General features: G+C 55.6%; 2 protein-coding genes across 6 annotated transcripts; both read left to right on the top strand.

Moving 5' to 3' along the window:
• The first annotated feature begins 11 nt into the window (after positions 1–11).
• On the top strand, positions 12–8844 carry ATXN7L2 (ataxin 7 like 2). Of its 4 annotated transcripts, XM_016155625.2 has the most exons (12): positions 16–181; positions 2088–2153; positions 2537–2641; positions 3045–3255; positions 3552–3838; positions 4429–4511; positions 4882–5135; positions 5950–6148; positions 6279–6400; positions 6869–7661; positions 8238–8374; positions 8696–8844. In XM_016155625.2, exons 1-11 carry the CDS (start codon positions 55–57, stop codon positions 8331–8333), a joined length of 2343 nt encoding a protein of 780 aa, XP_016011111.1. In that variant the 5' UTR covers positions 16–54; the 3' UTR covers positions 8334–8374; positions 8696–8844. The 4 variants fall into 4 exon arrangements, with proteins under 4 accessions (XP_016011113.1, XP_016011111.1, XP_036090996.1 ...); XM_016155627.2 differs by lacking the exon at positions 8238–8374 and having other exon boundaries at positions 12–181; XM_036235103.1 differs by lacking the exon at positions 2537–2641.
• Positions 8845–10154: 1310 nt separating this feature from the next.
• LOC107516152 (cytochrome b561 domain-containing protein 1) lies at positions 10155–15627 on the top strand. Of its 2 annotated transcripts, XM_016155630.2 has the most exons (3): positions 10155–10366; positions 10900–10937; positions 11488–15627. In XM_016155630.2, the coding sequence occupies exons 1-3, from the start codon at positions 10219–10221 to the stop codon at positions 11989–11991; spliced, it is 690 nt and encodes a 229-aa protein (XP_016011116.1). In that variant the 5' UTR covers positions 10155–10218; the 3' UTR covers positions 11992–15627. The 2 variants fall into 2 exon arrangements, with proteins under 2 accessions (XP_016011116.1, XP_016011117.1); XM_016155631.2 differs by lacking the exon at positions 10900–10937 and having other exon boundaries at positions 10176–10366.
• The last annotated feature ends 2787 nt before the right edge of the window (positions 15628–18414 follow it).

Below are 18414 nucleotides of genomic sequence, written 5' to 3'. Positions count from 1 at the left end.
GGGGAGGGGGCCGCGCGGCGGCGGCGCCGGGGCGGGCGCGCGTCCGCGGCGGTGATGGCGGTGCGTGAACGCGCGGCGGCAGCAATGGCCGCTCTGGAGCGGCGGGTGCCGAGTCTCGATGACTTCGCGGGACAGAGCTGGACCTCGTGGGTGGAACGGGCCGACCTGCCCGTGGCCGACGGTGAGTGAAGCTACCGTAGAGTCTGGGGACCCCATCACTGTCTCCCCTCCCCCTCTACGGGCCCCCTCCAGCAGAGGGGAGCCGCCGACGGGAGCCGCCGTCCGGCTCCCCGGCCCCCCAAACAAAGGACCCGCCGGGTCCTAGTGCCCGCCCTCTCTGCCACCGTCGCGCCTCCGGGTCCTAGCGCCGGCTCACCGCCCACAGCCCACCCTGCCCACCTCTGACTCTGCTGGTGCCCAATACCTGCCCCCACATCTGCTTGCTTTTATCTTTCTCCTTGCTTGCTGTCGTCCAGCTTCCGCCCCTCCTGCACCTGCCTCGGGTTTTCCCCATCCGCAGTAGTCCTCTCCACGTGTTTCCCACGCACCCCACTTTTGTGCCCCCCTTCCAGCCCCCCTTGTTCCTTTGCCTTCTGCCCCACACCTCCTGCTCGTTTTCGCCTTTTGCCTGCCGTCTGCGGTGCTATTGGACTCCTGCCCCCTCTGCGTTAGTTCGTCGGTCCATCCATCTATCTATCCATCCTTTCCCTTCCTCCCCCTGTCTGTCCATCCATCCATGCCTCCAACCCACCGCCCTTTCCTGGGCCTCTTGCCCTGCCTCTTTGCTCTCTCCCCTGACCCCCATCTTCTCCAGGCCCCCGAGTGTCTTTGGTGAGCGGGCTGACAGCCCTTTCTGATCTTTGTCTCCTGGGCCCCAGGGGGCACCTGGCCTCGTGGCCTTTAGGGTGACAGCAGGCATCACGCCCCTGAAGAAGTTTGCAAGTGAGAAGAGGTGGAGGAGGAGGACCGCTCCATGCGGTTTCCGATGACACTTGTTCTCCTCTGAGATGTCTGGCTCCCAGTTCACTTCTGTCCATCACTGCATTTTAAGGGACTGAAGAGTGGGAGCTGCCTCTTGTCTCTTGCATGCCTAACCCACCACCTCTTATATCTGGAGATGATAAGACTCTCGACAATCTTCTCATCCTAGAAAGGGGCAAATATATTAGTAGGCTTCAGAAGCAGACCTAAGTGGGAACCCAGGCCACCCCAGGGACTTCCACTTGCTGGGTGGGCAGGGATGGGGCCATTGTCAGGGTCTGGGTGCATTGAGAACCGGAAATGGAATCAGACGGGTTTGGTGACTCAGAATTGATTTTTTTTTCAAGGGACAGGGAGGGGGCGTAGAGGAGGGAGGGGAGAGGAGTAAAGTCGGGGGATGGGAAAAGAGCTGCTTTGCACAGCCAAGATGTTTTTGTCATTCACCCAGAAACTGAGGTACAAGGGCAACCCTTGCCCAAAGCCCCCCTAAAAAGGGGAGGGGCTTGCATAGCTGACCAAGGGAACTTTGAACATGCCAAGGGCCCCAAGACAGCAGTTTCTCTGCTCTATGGTCGTCTTATCAACGTAGGACCTGAAAAGCTGGATGTAACTTTGACAATGCCATGGTAACTCTAGTGGAACAAAATTGAGTTTATTAGGATCGAGACTTGGGAGAGTTTCTGTTTGGAATGCTACAGAGAAGCAGAAAGGACCCATCTGAAAAATCTCAAGAAGGGACTCGTGGATCTATAGTAAAATATGTTAAGGACTGTTTCCCATTTAACTGGGGAAGCAAGCCAGAAAGATGGTATTTACCCACAATCACTCAGCTAGTCGGCATCGGAACCCTGCATTGCACCTTGGAGTAAAGTGTCCATAAGAAAGGTGGCTGGATCCCTCTTAACGGGCCCAGCTCCTCCACAGGTAGCAGATGTAGGAAGAAAGGGCACATGGGAATGACCCACTGAAAGGTTCTCCGAGTGATCCTCAGTACCAGGAGCTCGTGAGGGAGTATGGGCTTTTTACCATCCGGCTGCAGGCCCTGGTCAGGTAGGATATGGGGCTTCTGGGAAGGGGATGGTCCTTCTGAGCTGTTTCTCCTCCAGGGGCTGAGTTGGAGGAGAGTAACAAAAACACGAAGAAGTTGGATGCCATGACCCTCATTAAAGAAGGTGGGAGTCAACACATTAGGGCGGGGCCCAGGGCGGACAGGGCCACCTTCCCCTCTTCCACCCCATCCCAGGAGGTGGCTGCTTGAAGAGCAGGTCCAGGGATCCTCACTTTGATAGGTCTGAGTAAGCCCGTTCCCCTGGCTGCTGTGTGACCCGTTGTGGGAGATCCTAATCATAGGTGGTTGGTGCCCGCTCACCTGAAAGCCCCCATTCTTAGGGACTGGTTAGGTTGAACTCTGGAAGCTGGGAGCATCCAGCAGAAAGCCTATCGCGTCAGCCGGGAGGGGAAGTGTCTTCTAAGTGGTGGGGTGGGAGTGCTTACTGACCTTACAGGAAAACCCTGGGGTCCCCAGCCCCAGTGATATGGGCTTCTGTCATTGCAGACATGTCCATCTTCGGGCACTGCCCTGCCCATGACGACTTCTATTTGGTTGTGTGTAACCACTGCAGCCAAGTGGTGAAGCCTCAAGCTTTCCAGAAGCACTGCGGTGAGGGGAGCCCTAGGGAGGAGATAGAGGGGGCAAGGGAAGGTGGAACGTGGAACTCTGAGGACAGGGACAGTTGGGACTCATGTGTGTAATGGAGGGAGGCCTTGGGATTAGGAAGGTCCTGGGGCCAGCTTCAGAGGATTGTGGCAGGTCGGGGTTATTGTCTGATAAACTTCTAACAGATCTAGTGGAGTTAAGGGAAGAGCTAAGAGGTTCAGGAAGCAGAATCCTAGAATTTTGAGCCTTGAAGGCTCAGGTTCATATGGGAAGGAAACACGTTTAAAATCCAAGCTATGGAAACTCCAGATTCTTTATCATGAGTCTGTGAGCAGGGTTAGAAGGCTGGGGAAGGAGGCAGTTGATACCACTCACCTGGATTACTCTCTCCACCTCCTGGTGACAGAAAGAAGACATGGGCCCCTCAGCAAGCTTTACGCCCGGGCCCCACCCCCACCTCCAGCCCCTGCCAGCTCTCAGAAATGCCATGTAGTGAATGGGCAGGGCCCAGCTTGTAGGGCCCCAGGTTCCACCAAAACCTCCTCCAGGGAGAAGGGCCAGGGGTCCCGGAGCCGTGGCCACCAGCCTCCTGAGAAGACCCAGAAGGACAACCTCTGGTAAGGAGAGGCTGGAGACTCCCAAAGACCGGCCCTGACCCTAGCCCAGGGAGGGGTTGACACAGAAGGAGGCAGCCGTGGGGCGATGAGCACTGATCAGAGCAGGAGGCAGCCAACTCATTCCGCAGCTCCCTTCCGTGTGCTCCAGGGAATATGGGGTCCCCTTTTCCCATGTTCTGCATCCATGCTGGAGCCCACCCAAGTTCCAGGGCTGGGAAGGCGATGGCTCTGGACTAGAGCCCAAGGCTCAGGCCCAGCCTCCCTACCCCCAGCCCACACCCTCTCTCCATGTGTAGCCTGTTCGTGCCTGTGGTGAATCTGGAGAAGATGTCCAGTCTTCCGAAGCCCGACGGACACGGAATTAGGGTGGCCCCTCCCTCTGCCTTCCTCAGCCAGCCAGGCAGCCTCACCAAGGACTCCCCTGGAAAAATCACCATGGCTCCCCCTTCTAAAGAACCTCCTGGTAGAGAGAGCATCGAGATAACGCCCAGTGAGGGCCCCAGTCACCGGGCCGACGGCAGCCCCCCTGAAAAGGAGCTTAGTGGGGCCAGGTTGCCCCCTAAAACCCACCGGAAGATGGCTCGTGAGTAGTCATGGTCTTGGGGTTCAGGAAGGTAGAGTGGGGACTCCTTTGGACTGTTCTCTCCTTGGGCCGGATGGAGAGGGGAGAAGGAAGGAGTGGGCCTGACCATCACAGGTTGCCAGGGTGCAGGAGCCCCTAGTCACCCCTCGATATGAACACACATTTGAGCTGCTTGCCCTCTGGGAAGCTTCTCTTCATCCCAGGCCAAGGCTAAGGGAGCCTGTGCCCAAGCAAGTGATTATTCTTCCTCACCTTAAGCTGGTGACCTTTATCTTTTCTCACTTAGATCCAGGGCACCAGAAACCTCCCGCAGCTGGTTTCGCTGGCATCCCAGATGCCTGTGACTGCTTTTGTGTTTTGATATGTGTTGCCGTGTTTTGGGCTTGGAGTCCCCAAAAGGAGTGTCTGGGTTGGGAACGGGGATGGGGATGGTTCTCGCATCCGGCAAAGAGCTGCAGATGCCCAGAGGAGTTTATTTGGAAGCTGTAGCCCCAGACTAGAGGGCTGGGGGTTCTTCTGACTTTGGCCCAGCTCTCCTGTGGGCCTTCTGGAAATGGCCTTGGGGCTCATGGGAACCACTCTCCCCACAGGGAAGGAGTGCGACCTCAACAGGCAGTGTGGGGTAGTTAATCCAGAGACCAAAAAGATCTGTACCCGCCTGCTGACCTGCAAGGTAAGTCCCACTCCCACCGCACAGTGAGGGGCATGGGCCCTGGGCAGGCAGAGGAACTAAGGTCTCCAAGATGCAGCACCAGGGGTGGGGGTGAAGCCAAGATCGGGCAAAGGGAGAGGAGGCTGTTCGCAGGGGGCCCAGGGTGGAGGCAGCAGGCAGGGGGTGGCATCCAGTACCCCACCCACCCACCCCATCCTGACCGAGGAAGGGTTCTGCCCTGTAGGGGAGTGAAGCGAAGACGCACAGTCACACCCACAAACACACTCACACCCCCTCTCTCTCCGCTTGCCCAGGCCAGAGCACACCGCTGCCCCTCACCCCTGCTCAGCTCACACCCCCCTTCCCCCCCCTCCATCCTGCTGTATTCTAGATCCACTCGGTGCACCAGCGCCGGGAGGTCCAGGGCCGGGCCAAGGACTTTGACGTGCTGGTGGCAGAGCTGAAGGCCAACTCCCGCAAAGGGGAGTCCCCCAAGGAGAAGAGCCCCGGGCGCAAGGAGCCGGCTCTCGAGCGCCCCCACCAGGAGCCCCTCTCCTCAGCCCAGGTTGTGGCAGCGGCAGCCACTCCCAGCAGCACCTTCTCTGCTCGTGCCAAGCAGACCTACCCATACTGTGCACTGCCCAGGTATGTCCAGATTCCAGCCCCCATCTCACCTGGGGACACTTGACCCCAAGCCATCAGGGATCCCTGGAAACAGGCCCAGGGAGTATCCTGGAAGATGCTGTTCACTCTGCCTTGAGTGTGGGGGAAGGCCCGGGGTCCCTGGCGGGTGCGGAAGTAGGTGACTCCCCGTTTCTAACCAAGCATGCCACGGCGCCCCAGCCTCTGTAGTGTGCCAGTTCCAACACCCAGGATGAAAACATTTTCCTAGTTGCTTCCGACAGGCCAAAACTCGTAATTGGGGAGCCGAAAGGGTCAGGGTCCTGGGCGAGGCAGTCCTACTGTGTATTCATTCACTGGCCCCTTCGTGTGCAGAGGCTGCGCTGGACCCCGGGGAGAGCCTGCCTCGCCGAAGGAGACACACACGCATCTCTGCTTGTAACACGAGGGGCAGACACGAGACACAGGCTCAGCTTCAGACAGGCTCACAGGAATATGTGATGCAAGAAGGGGGTTGAGAGAATTGACTGGGCTGACCAGAGCTGGGTACAGTTAAACTCAGAAGATTTTCTGGAGGAGGCGAATCTGGAGCAGATTTTTCCCCTGAGGAGGCAGGGCCCGGGAAGTGAAGGGGCCGGGGAGAGAACCCCTTGGGAGCTGTGGCCCCCGATCTTTCTGGCCCTTACTTTGTGAGCTCTGTCGTTTCCTCCCTTCCTGTCCTCCCTTCCTCTTTGTCTGGTTGCCCAGCAGGGTGTCTGCCCTGGCTTTTTGAGCTTGGGGGATTCAGGGATACCCCAACCCTGACACATTGCCCTCACATCCCCTTTGGCCCTTCCAGGTCCCGGGCCTCTTCTGAGAGTGAGTTGGATGATGAAGGCCCCTGTGTTGGTGATGGGGACCCAGGCCTGTTTCCCTTCCCCCTGCCCCGGGGTGGGGCCCAGGCCTCCAGTGAGGAAAGTGAGGAGGAGGGGACATCTGAGGACCTCCACCTCCCCGCTGACTGCCATTATGCAACCCGGCCCCCGCGGCCACAGGCGGTAAGGACCTGGGGCGGGGACCTGGGGTGTTGGGTGGCCTAGCCCTCCTGTCCCACGGTGTGGGGAGGAAGTCAGAGTCTGCGTATAGGTGCCATCCCTGCTAACCATGTACCTTCCCCTCTGCCTCCAGTTCTGCACCTTTGGGAGCCGGCTGGTGAGTCCAGGGTGCTACGTGTTTAGCCGCCGGCTGGACCGGTTCTGCTCGGCACTGAGCTCCATGCTGGAACGCCACCTCAGCTCGCACATGTGGAAGTGAGTCTCTTGAGCTCAGAATTTCCCTCCCCAGGCCCCAAGCATACATGGGTTTTAGAAGTCCTCATTTTTCATACATATCTATAGATGTGGCTTGGCTGTTTGCCAGGAAGACCCCAGCTAAAAGGAGGAGGAGGTGGGGAGCTGGGCCAAGGTGAGGCATGAATGGATGGCCTGGGAGTGACTCTTGACTCTTATCCATCATTTCCAGTACCTTTTGGGTAACTAGGGGTAGAGCATGTCCAAACTGAGATTTAAAATGAGTTTCTAAATAGGTCTCTCTATACTAGTTCATTCCTGCTTTACCTCTGTGCCTTCTTCCCGATGCTCAGTTCCAGCATCTCCCAGCAGATGGCAGCACTGCCAGAACTCATGGGCCATTTCTAGGCGGGGCCGAGGGACTGATACCTTGGTGGAGAGGCCCTCTCCTTTGCTTGGCATGACAGTGGGGCTCTCTTTTTGCTGCAGGAAGATCCCACCGGCGGCGGAGCCTCCATCTCACCTTGTCACCTCCCCACTATCTGCTCCCCTGAGCCCATCCTCTACAGGCAGTTGCCCCCGCCTTCCATGCCCACCCCCTAGACCTGCCTGCCCAGCTTCTACACCCCCCACCAAGGACAGCCTTGTCCCCAGCTACCCTGCAGGTTCCCCCAGTGTGGCAGCTGCCTGCAGCCAGGCGGAGTGCATGGGCGGAAGCCAGGCCATCACCTCACCATTGCCTGCCAACACACCATCCCCGTCCTTCAGCAAGCTCCCGCCTTCGAAGGCCAGCAAGTTGTCCAAAGGCAAAGATGGGGCTGAGTTGGAGGCCCCTTCTCGAAAGCGAAAGTTATCCCCTGGCCCCACTACCTTCAAACGGACCTGCATCCTGGAACCCACTGGAAAAGGCAAACCTGGCTGCCGGGGCCTCTCAGCCAAGACTAAAACAGCCCTGGGCATGGGGCTTAATGGGACAGTGGGGCCAAGAGTGAAGAGGGCAGGGCCCCTGGACTGTCGGAGCTCCCCTCATCAGCTCCCCACACCAGTCAAGGCTTCTCAGCTGGACAGTCGGGGAGCGGCTGGACAGCCAGCCAAGGCCCTGCCGACCAGCTGCCTCTCCGAGGAGGAGGTAGCCAAGAAGCGGAAAAACCTGGCCACTTACTGCCGGCCAGTGAAGGCCAAGCACTGCCAGGCCGGCCCCCCTGCTGATGCGGCCTGCTCTGTGCGCCGTAAGAAGCCGGGTCCGGCCCTGGCCTTTGAGGAGAAGTGTTCTACACTGAAGGTACCAGCCCAGCTCCCTGAAGAGCTGGGATAGGGAAGGGTCAAGATGGATGAGGGTGGGGTGCATGGTGGAAACCTGACCGAAAAGGTGCTAAGTGAATGTTTGCACAGGGAAGGGAAAAGGGAAGTTGAGAGTTCTTGGGACACCTACTTTAGGGAGAGGTGGGTCAGCTCTTTGCAAGGTGACCTCAACTTTTGTTTGATGGGCCTTTCCCTAGCCCCAGCTCTCTCCCTTGGGGTTAAGGAGAGGCTGGCTCTGCCTCCCCCTCACCCACCCTGCTTTTGCTTTAATCAAAGGGCCACTTTCTGAATCGGCTGTGGCCCTTTCTCCAGGAACTGGAGCTACCTCTGTCCCATGAAGGAAAGGAAGTTGGACTCCATGAGCTCTGATACCGGTTTGGGCAGTGAGGCTGAGCTTGGGTCCCGGAGCTATGGCCTAACACACTGCGTAGCAGGGTGGGTGGGCCAGCCTCACTCATTGGTTTTGCCTTTGGGCATCAGGGCATGGAAGGGCAGGGACATAACTCAAGGTCCATATATGCATGTATGCCCACCTTGCACATGTGTCCACTTCCAGGTTTTCGGGTGCCAGGCAAGTTCTCCAGGGTTTCTGGTAAAGCCAGCATCCAGATTTATTTGCCTCTGCTCTTGGAGCCCTGGAGTAGCGTGCTAGGAGCTGTCCATATGATGTCAGCCAGGAAGGAGTTACTGGAGGTGGGAAGGGGGAATGCTCTTCTGGTTTCGGCATGGGCCAGATTCATATCAACACTTCTGGCACCCATATGAGAGTAGTGAGTTTGACAGTTGCCCAGGGCCTGAGTGCGTGTGTGTGTGTGTGTGTGTGTACATGCATGCATGGGTGTTCTCTAGGCTGCCCTGCTGGGCTGGCATTCATCTTCTTCCTTGCTCAGCTTTCCTCACCAGGCCAGCAGGAGGAAATTAAACCTTAGCTCTTGTGGTCTACACAGTTTAGTGGGTAGGAGGACTGGTAGGCCCCCAGCCTGACTGTGTCTCTTGCCTCTTGTCTTCTTGCAGTCAAAAGCCCATTAACGAGAAAGTGCCTGCCCACTGTGATGGAGCCGCCAGCACCTCCTCCCCTCCAGATCCGGGCCCCAGGCTGCTGCCGCTTTTTATAACTTTATATTATTTTTTTTAAGAAAAAAAAACTCTTTAAAATACCTCAAGACTGTCTCCTTGTTCTGTTTCTGCTAAGAAAATATAAAAATAGAAACATAGAAAAGGATGGGGGAAAAATGTAACAAATGATGGTCCTCACTGTCCCCAACCTCACCCCAGGAGGCTGAGATGACAGCCACACTCCAGCTCCCATTGCTTGCCTACGAAAGTCTCATGCTCCTATATTTTTGTCCCTTGAAACTGTGGACATGGCTGGGGTTTCCACATTGTCTTCTTTCTGCACATGATCATGAGCATGTGGTTCAGTAAGGCTCCCCAGAATCTTGACCCCAGAGAAGACTCCAGTCTCATTGGGAAGGGAAGCTTGATTGGGGGTTCAGAGAGCCGCACCTCTGGCTCCACTCTCAGATCTTTGCCCTGAGGGTCTGTGGGAGTTCCTGGTCTTCAGCAACCCTGGGCTTCCATCCCATCTCAGAATTAATTGCCTCAGTTTCTCCAGCTGTTCCTGCCCTTCTGCTTTATCTTCACCACTGGTGCTTGAATTGAGTTGGTCCCTGATTTCTGTAAGACTGCCTGTTTTGGTCTCTCTCCCCCTGGCCTGTGGGTTTTCCCTTAAAAAGGGGGTACAGTCCCTCTCAGGTAGGCTTTCTTGAGCTGAACCACACCTTTTTTGGAGGCAAGAAGGGAAAAGGTATGATCACTTACAGAACTTCCCTTGCTGTGGGAGGCAGCAGGAGTGTGGGAGGCCCTGGTCCCTCAGGATTGCCTGGCTCCCCAGGGCTGAGCAGATGGCGTGGAGGCGGCAAGGGCTGGGAGTGCCCTAGTTTTTCCATTATCTCGCTGGGGACAATTACTGTGCAGATAGAGTATCAGACTGTTGCATCTCCCTCCTTTGGTCCTCAAACCTGAATTCACTTAGGCACAGGGCACTATTTTTTGGCTTGTCCTTTTCTTTCAATCTTGCTTTTAGGCAGGAAGGAATCATTCCTTTAACAGAAGGGATGGTAGGAGAGAGTGGGCAGCCAGAGAAATCCAGTATTTCTGTAAAACTACTCAAAATACTGGTTTCACACTCTCGGTTCAGTGTACCAAATTTGTGATTCGGGGTTTGGGTGAAGTCATTTGCCATAAGTGTAATTTCCACAGGCTACATGAGACATGAGCCCTTGCAGACATAAAAATACAATAAGGTTGGCTTAAGCACTGGGCCAGGAGCTGTCCGATGCCCTTCGCCCGTGGTGCTCTGCCGGGCAGATGCGCTTCCCCCCCAGACTCCAGAGGGCGCTGTGGGCGTAATCCGCCGCATTGCTGGCGGCGTCCGGGGGAGGAGCCTCTCCGCAGCCGCGGCCGCCCCCGCGATCTCAAACCCGGAAGACGCGTTCTGGCAGCTGGGAGCGTGCGCTGGCCCGGCCCGGCCGGCCATGCAGACGGTGGAGGTAGGTCCGGTTCCCGCTCCAACGAGGGAGCCGAGACTGACCCGCTGGCTGCGGAGAGGCAGTGGGATCTTGGCGCATCTGGTAGCTTTGGGCTTCACCATCTTTCTGACTGTGCTGTCCCGGCCAGGAACCAGTGAGTGTACTGGGCGGGGCGGGGCCAGGGAAGGGGGCGGAGCCGAAATGCTGGAGGGGCAGCTCCTGGGAGCGCTAGGAGACGTGGAATGGGGACCCCAGCAGTGGAAGGGCGGACCGTGGAAGGGTAGTAAGGGCGTGGTGGGGCGGAGCTCGGGGGCTGGGTCCTGGAAGGGTGGGGCCTTGGGTGCTGGGAAGGAGAGACAGACAACTGGACTCACTAGTGAGTGCATCATAAGCAGAGCCCCTCATAAGAATACAAGTAAAGGAGGGAGGACGAGGTTTATTCTAAGACTAGGCTGACAGCTGCGAGGTGCCCAATGGGAAACCCAGGCCGAACTGGTGTGTTTGTCCTCTTGGTTGCTCACCCTAAGGCCCCTTGGCTGCTCCATCTTGCCCTGAGGTCCTGATTTCTGATTAGGATTAGTAGGGGTTAGTACACTTTCCCCTGTAGTCGGATTCTTTGGGCTCCAGCCAGCCTCAGGGGCAGAAACAATGGTGCTCAGCCGTCAGTCTGTTCTTTTTGATTCTTAGGTCTTTTCTCCTGGCACCCTGTATTCATGGCCTTGGCGGTGAGTTTGGGCTTCTGTCTGCAGCTGATTTGTTTGGATATGCCCCTAGGGGAGCATCCAGCCTTCAAAAGGCTCAGCCTTGCTAAGGCTTAGAGAGGTGGGGGAGACAGACAGGGCGCCATCATTCCCTGGAACTTCTGAGATTGGGAAACATGGAGGGTTGGGCTGTAGGTAGTGTCAGGTGGTTGAAGCAGGGGGAGGGCATGGAAGAGATTTCTTTCTCCCCTAGAGCCCCGAAAGGAGGAAGTGGAAGGAGTAATAGCCAGTCGCTTCTCCTCCAAAGTTCAGGAGGAAGTTTAGCGTTTGCTGTTCCCATTGGGCAAGAAATGAGAGTCACTGTGGAGGAGGAGGGGGGCAGGGGCATGATGTCATCCTGAATAACTAGACTTCCACCCAGGTGTTCATTCTCAATTGTGCCCAGCAATGCTGACCTATAAGGCAGGAGTTCATTAGCCCTTACCCTTTGTCTTCTTGTTTGGATGTATGAGACCACTTTTTGTTTGGCCTCCAAGCTGGGCCTAGGCTCACTGGCCCTCTCCTGTGTTCACAGTTCTGCCTCTGCATGGCTGAGGCCATCCTGCTCTTCTCACCCGAGCACTCCCCGTTCTTCTTCTGCTCCCGAAAGGCCCGGATCGGACTCCACTGGGCAGGGCAGACCCTAGCCGTCCTCTGTGCAGCCCTGGGCTTGGGCTTCATCATCTCCAGCAGAACCCGCAGTGAGCTGCCCCACCTGGTGTCCTGGCACAGCTGGGTAGGGGCTCTAACACTGCTGGCCACTGTTGGTCAGGCGCTGTGTGGGCTCTGCCTCCTCTTTCCCCGGGCAGCCAGGGTCTCAAGGGTGGCCCGCCTCAAGCTCTACCATCTGACGTGTGGACTCGTGGTCTACCTAATGGCTACGGTGACGGTGCTCCTGGGAATGTACTCAGTGTGGTTCCAGGCCCAGATCAAAGGTGCAGCCTGGTACCTGTGCCTGGCGCTGCCCCTCTATCCAGCGCTGGTGATCATGCACCAGATCTCCAGCGCCTACTTGCCAAGGAAGAAAATGGAAATGTGAGTTTCTCCAAACTCTGAATCTAGATGGGACACCTGACTTGGACTTCAGTGGTTCCCTTGGAGACTTTCAAGGGATCCACTTCCAAAGTGGTGGGGTTTTTGTCCTTCTTGGCTGGGCCAGGGGCTGCAGAAACCCACACTGCTATTGCTGATGATGACTCAGTGGGCCGAAATGGGGAGATGTACTGGGTGCAAGGGTGATGGGGAGCTTGATCCTGAAGCCTCTACTCTTGATGGGAGAGAGAAGGGTGGGTTGGCGGTGGTGATGGTGTTTCAGTCATTTCTTGCTTGCATGCCTAATGAAGAGTTGGGTTCTTGTAACTTACGAATGGCAGCTTTGGCTCTCTGGGTCACTTTTGAGAAAGCGGTGTAGTGGACAGAGCCAATGGGTCTTATTTATGGGTTACGGTCCTCGTAGGCTCTGTTTTGTGACCTTAGGCAAGTCATATGTCTCAGGACCTGAGTTTCTTCAACTGTGTAATGAATGTTTCTAAACAGTCTCTAATATTCAGCGTCTGTGAGGTTGATGTCACAGAACACCCTCCCAGCCCTGGACAATGGGCTGGACCGCTCAGCAGACACAGGATGTAATTCTTACATTCACTATCTCCTTGCATCTCTGGAGAGACAGGTCTGCCCTTGTGGCCTGTTAGGAATCTACTGACGGCCTCTGGACCAGGGCACCAGGGGTTAGGCACCACGGAGAGAAGGGGCCCAGGTGAGGGTCTCCTGAACTCTTAAGAAGTAAAGGCACTAAAGTCACTTTAAAGCTTTGGAAGGAGCCAAAGGGCCTTGGCTTACTCAAGCCTTTGGCTCCTGGCTGTGCTTCTTGGCCCAGCTCGGATCTTCCTTCAGCCCACCTCAGGATCTGGGCCTGAGGGCTGCAGCACACGGGTGTGCTCCTTCCCCTGACATCCATTTTCAATGGCAAAGTCATCCTGAGTATCTCATGTTTTGCTCTTGGGGCTCAGGTTCTTGCCTCAGCACATAGCTTCGTGGAGCTCTTATGAAGCATTTTGAACAAAGCAAGAGCCAAGGAAACGGGGCAGGGCTCTTTTGATCGAGGGCGAACAGTCTCCCTGGTCCCTTTTCTTCCCTTGTCAGCCAAGCTTCCTCACTTGTTGTCTCTTGCCAGCTCTTTGGCCCAGGATGGGGCTGAGTTTGGTGCTAGCTAGCAAATGAGGGCCAGGCCCTCCTCCCTGCAGAGATCCCCTCCTTCTTCCAAACCGAAAGTAGTTCCCCAGACTGCCCTCAGCGGTGAGGGCTGGATGCCAGGCTGGTTAACTGTGATCTGGCTCACTTGGCGAGATGGGACCTCTATAGATCATGGCAAGGATGGAAGATGGCCAACCAGGAGAGCTAGTGTTGAGGCAGGTGGGAACAGCTCAGTGGGACTCTGGGAGGCCTGGGGTGTCGGGGCTGGAGTTCCAGGTCCTGGGAGCAGGGGGATAGGCATGCCTTGATGGCAGCGTTTTAGATATCCCAGGTCTTTTGAAGATTCAAGACCTCCTCTCTGGGTGGCAGAGAAACAGGAAGTTTGGTGTGATTCAACAGTACAGGAAGGGGGACTGTCAGGTCAGAGGCGTCCTCTGACTGGACTCGCTGGGCTCCTCCTTGGTCGAATGGCATCTCCCAGGAGCTCTCTAGACCCTGAGCATCTAAAGGGGACCTTGCTGTTCTGTCTCTCAATGCCCCCTCTTCCCTCTAAAACTACCCAGTGCGGTCTGTACTTGGGAGAGATGGTTCCTGGGGCTGCATGGGTCAGATTCTCAACCTGAGGTTGCTTTGATCAGGAATTCTATTTCCTCTCTGCCAGCGCTGAGAGTCTCACCCTGCCTGCGGCAGGGAGAAAGGGCCGGATAGGTTCACCGGCTTGCTCTGAGAGCCAAACAGGCAATGCCAGAAAGCCTGCCTGAGGTGCTGCCTCCTCCCAGGTGGTGCGGGGGCTGGCGGGCGGGCAGGCTGGCTGGCAGCCTGCAGTTTGCGTGGGTTGTGCCAGCTGATGTCTATTCCCAGCCCTGGGAGGAAGGGAGAAGTCATTTATATTCTACAGGAGGAAGGGGCCGCAGCTGTCACCTCTCTGACCAGTAGGGCAGGGGCACAAGGCAGAGAGAAGGGCACAGGGGGTCTCCTGTTTAACCGTCTGACTGCAGTATGAGGAGTAGGTCACCAGGAGGAGCCCTTCTTCCCGGCTGGCCAGATTGGAGGGGAGACTTCCCTCCCCTCCCCTCTTTGCATTTCTTCCACCATCACCACCTGCCCTCACATCCTGGGGCAGCAGCTGGACGACCATTAGGCCTCAGTGCCAGGGCACTCTTCCTCCAGCTGGGACCTTGGTGGCTGCTGGCTGCATATGCCTCCTGCTTGTGCGTTTCCTCCTCCCACCAGGCTCTCTTCCCCCCTACCTCCCATCGGGGGTATTAGCTGGGCACCTCAGCAATGAGGCAGAGGCCGTAGGGGAGAAGCAAATGGCTGCCCTTTTGCCCTTGTCCCCTGATTAAAGAAAGCTGCTAGTAGTCAGCCTGTTTTTGTTGCCTTTAAAAAAAAAAAGAAAAGCCAGGGTGCTCAAATTTAAAAAAAAAAAAAAAAAGGCGAGTCATTTGCACAAATTTGCATATCAGGCTCACTAAATCCTGATTCCAAATACAATTATATTCAAACTCAACCTTGAGGACATTAGGAATATAGAAGGTTTTTGTATCCAAATGCAGATGGGAATAGGATTACTGTTCTGAGTTCAGATGCCCCCAGCCCTGGTCCCCATCTTTCCCTTGAGTCCCATCATGGCTGGGAGTGGTGTTGAATGGCACAAGTCTCCCAGCCTCACCTTGGCTCTCCAGCTGCACTGAAGGTAGGCTGCTGTCTCGCCAGCCTGTACCTCCTCTTTCCCCACCCTCTCCGACAGTGGCTTGTACCTTACTGTCCCCACCCTTCCACCCCTGTGCATGGCTGCCATGAGTCTTGTCTTTAAAACGTCGCTGTGGGAGATCCGGGCATCCTCCCTGAGCCTGTTGGCTGCCGTGCCAAAACCTGTTCAGAGTTAATAATGATCATTAGCTGAACAGCGCTGGGCCTTTCAGCTCCAGATCTCTAAGCCCTTGTAGGCTGAGTCAGCCAGCCCTCACCACCCTCCTCTTCCTGTGCTGCAGAGTGTCACAGATGGGGGGCACTATGGGAGGGGTCAGGGGTTTCACCTCCCGGCCATGGCTTGAGGCGTCTTTCCTCTGAGAGTGTGTCCAGAGAGTCCTTTGAATAAATGAATAAGGCCTTTTTACCTGACAAAGGTCAAGATGTAGGGAACACTGTGTGCTCCCTGACATTGGTAGTGGCAGTGGTGGTTGTCGACCCTGACTTTCTTGTACTCTTGCCCTTCCTTCTGTTTACCCGTCCTGGCCTCCAGAGGACACCCCTCACTGCCTCTGTGTCTGGTTGGCATAAAGAGACTGTGCGTCACGAACAGTGTGTGGACCTGGGAACTAGGAAACCTGCAGTGTGGGTTTACCCGGCCCCTGACACTGGTGTGGCCGTGAGCACATCACTTACCGCTCCTACCTCACAGGGATGTTGTGAGGGTGAGATGACAGTGCATGTCAACCGCATCGGAAAGTGCGAAGCATTAAACACATGTAAACAGGTATCACTGTGTCGTTGTCCTTCTCTCTCGCACTTTGCCTGACTCTGGGCTTTATACTTCCTTGAGGGAGGCAGTAAACAGTTACGGATAACGATGCCAAGGGGACCCAGGTCTCAAAGGGGCTGTATTGCTGCTAGCCACTGTAAGAGAACACAGACACATTTCCTGCTTGTAGATGCAAGGTCAGCTCCTGCCAGGAATGGCACCAAGGCTGTGACTCTAGCCAAGTTTGTCCTAAGTGCAGCCTGCTCATCCTTTGCAAGCCATGAGGCTGATGGGAAATCTGGGAGTCAGTACAGTTAATGCCTCAAGTCCAGCCTGGAGTTCCTGGAGCTGGTTGGTCTGGGGCTGCTGGTCACAAGTCCATGTAAATCTCTCCTGCCCATTTCTGCTCTTCTGAGGGAAAAGAGGAGCAGGCAAGCCAGGACGGGAGGGAGGATCAACAGTAATGGACACAGCACTGTCACCCCTACCCTCATGGCCGCAGGCTGAGCAGCACCTGCCTCAGGCCCTCGTGTCAGGCTTGTCCATAGGTTTCTTTCCTTGTTTCAGACTCTCGGAGTAGAATCACTGTCCCCACTTCAAAAGAATTAAAACACGCACACAGGGACACACACACACCCCATGGAAGCAGTTGTTTAAGTTTTAAATTAAGGGAAGGATACTTTCTATTTCACTTGTCTGAAAACAGCCTTCAGTCTGCCTGGAGTGGACGCCGAGGCCGGCACAGCAGCAGCACTGAGGCTTCAGTGTTTGTCTTTGTGTGAATTGTTTTTTCTTGCCCTGGGATCCAGAAAGAAACACCAGTCAGGCACTGTGGGCATTGCCTCAGCAGTTCCGACCAGCAGTTCTGGCATAGGAAAGATACAGCTTACGCAGGGGACAGGGCCCCAGACCTGCCCCAGAGGGTGAAGGAGACAGTCTCCAGCACCAGGCTAACCTTAAAGCAGACCCAGATCACCTCTAGTAAGATGACCTGCCCCCTACCCAGCCACCCAGAGGGCTCAGCTAGCTAGTCACCACTGTGCAGGAAATAAGAGCCCCAGTTTCTAATCTGCCTGCTTTTGTCAGAATTTCCCAGGTGATTTTTTAAACCTCTGTTGAAAGTAGATTAAGTAGCTGCTACGTCAGACTATGCTGTGATACCAGAGAATTCAACTCTTTGTCTCATTGTATTATACTTGAGGGGCCCCCAGCACCCCTCTATTTATGATTATTTCTTGTTTTTTTTCTCCCTCATAGGCCGTGGTTGTGGAGAGGGTGCCCTCTCTTTAAAGCAGGTTTCCAGTTATCTCACGCTGCTTCCTAAGGATACACAGGCCTGGGTTAGACCTTTCTGCTTAGACCCACACAAAAGCAAACCCCAGCCAAGCGAGGGCGCAGTATGAGGTAGGGGGAAAGCAGCATGAAGTTCTGTCTCCTCCTGTGCTCCCCAAGCTGCATGCATGTTGTACGCCTACATGCGCACGTGCACATACACACACCCCCCCAACTTTGGTGTCGACGACTGACTGACCTCGTGTTTTCCAGCACTGTAGGGCACCTGGAATTCCCCCGGCAGGGCTCCACATCCTGGCTCACCAAAGGCGGGTCCTGCAAAGCGTGCTTCATACCCTCTGTGACGCTAGGACAGTAGCGAGGCTGACGTAGGGACGCAGGGCAGCCTAGATATCTTCGCCACTTGACATTTTCCACCCAACAGTGTATAGACCTGATGAAGAGGGGGTTTGACATGGCAGCTGCTTTAGCCTTCCTCTCTCCATCCCCAGGAGAGGAAGCATCCAGCATAGGCTCGCCACGGCCAGACCAGCAAAGCCAACCATCCTACTGCAGAGGCCTGAGCCTCTACTGCAGTGTGGGTGGGGAAAGTGAAGCTTCACCAGTGGTTTCCTGGGAGACAAGATAAGTGGTACAAGAACTACAATTGCAGAAAGGGAAGGAGTTAAGATCAGGAAGAGAGACTAAGCTGGCCGATCCACTGGACTCTCTCATCTTCTGTGCTAAGAGGCAACTGTCACGTGAGCCCCGTCCACTCCCCTGAAATGCCACCTAAACGGAGCTAGGGAAAGTGCTGCAAGACACGGCAGACAAAACTGCACATCTCGGCCAGAATCTCGGGAACTTCCTGTGGTCGGGGCGGGGTGGAGGAGATGCGGCCATGGACTTCCTTCGGATGATGGAGAGAGGGGCATCAAAACTTGTCAGGCCCAGAGACGGCTTAGCACAGGCCAGAGAGCGGGGAGCATTTGCGGTAGTCTGCCCCAGGCCTGTGCTCTTACCAGCTTCATCCTCTTGGCCACATGGAGCCAGAGCCAAAACTGCTTTGAAAAGATGAAAAATGCTTATACAGCGTAGATTAGGGGCCACTCTAGCATCAGCAGCTGTCACTCATTGACTGCCAAGGCTGATCCGACGTGGCCGGCCGTGAGGTGGCTTCGTCCCTCACCACTTCGGTTGTTCCTCCTGAAGAGAAGAAGCCAACTGCCCAGACAGAGGACAGCTGCCCGACGGTCGAGATTTTATCAGTGTAAGAAATTAAGTAATTGTTCAAATTTGGATTCTTTTTTCCTTATACCATTTCCTCTCTCCTTTTGGAATCTGCCATGACAGTCCCCTTGCAGAATTATCAAAGCATTTGCATGTCCAGAGTTCGGTAGAATCCAGTCCCATTTCTGGTGGGCTGTGTCTGTACCAAGAAAGTGGGCGGGGGGCAGTTCTTGTTCTGTGCACTGCCGGGGACACATTAACTGTCAAGGGACGTTAACCCCCACTTAGATGGATGTGCTTTCC

Source organism: Rousettus aegyptiacus, unplaced genomic scaffold (genome assembly GCF_014176215.1).
Source record: "Rousettus aegyptiacus isolate mRouAeg1 unplaced genomic scaffold, mRouAeg1.p scaffold_m13_p_17, whole genome shotgun sequence".
In the NCBI taxonomy this organism is placed as follows: Eukaryota; Metazoa; Chordata; class Mammalia; order Chiroptera; family Pteropodidae; genus Rousettus; species Rousettus aegyptiacus.
This window is presented reverse-complemented; position numbering and strand designations above follow the sequence as displayed.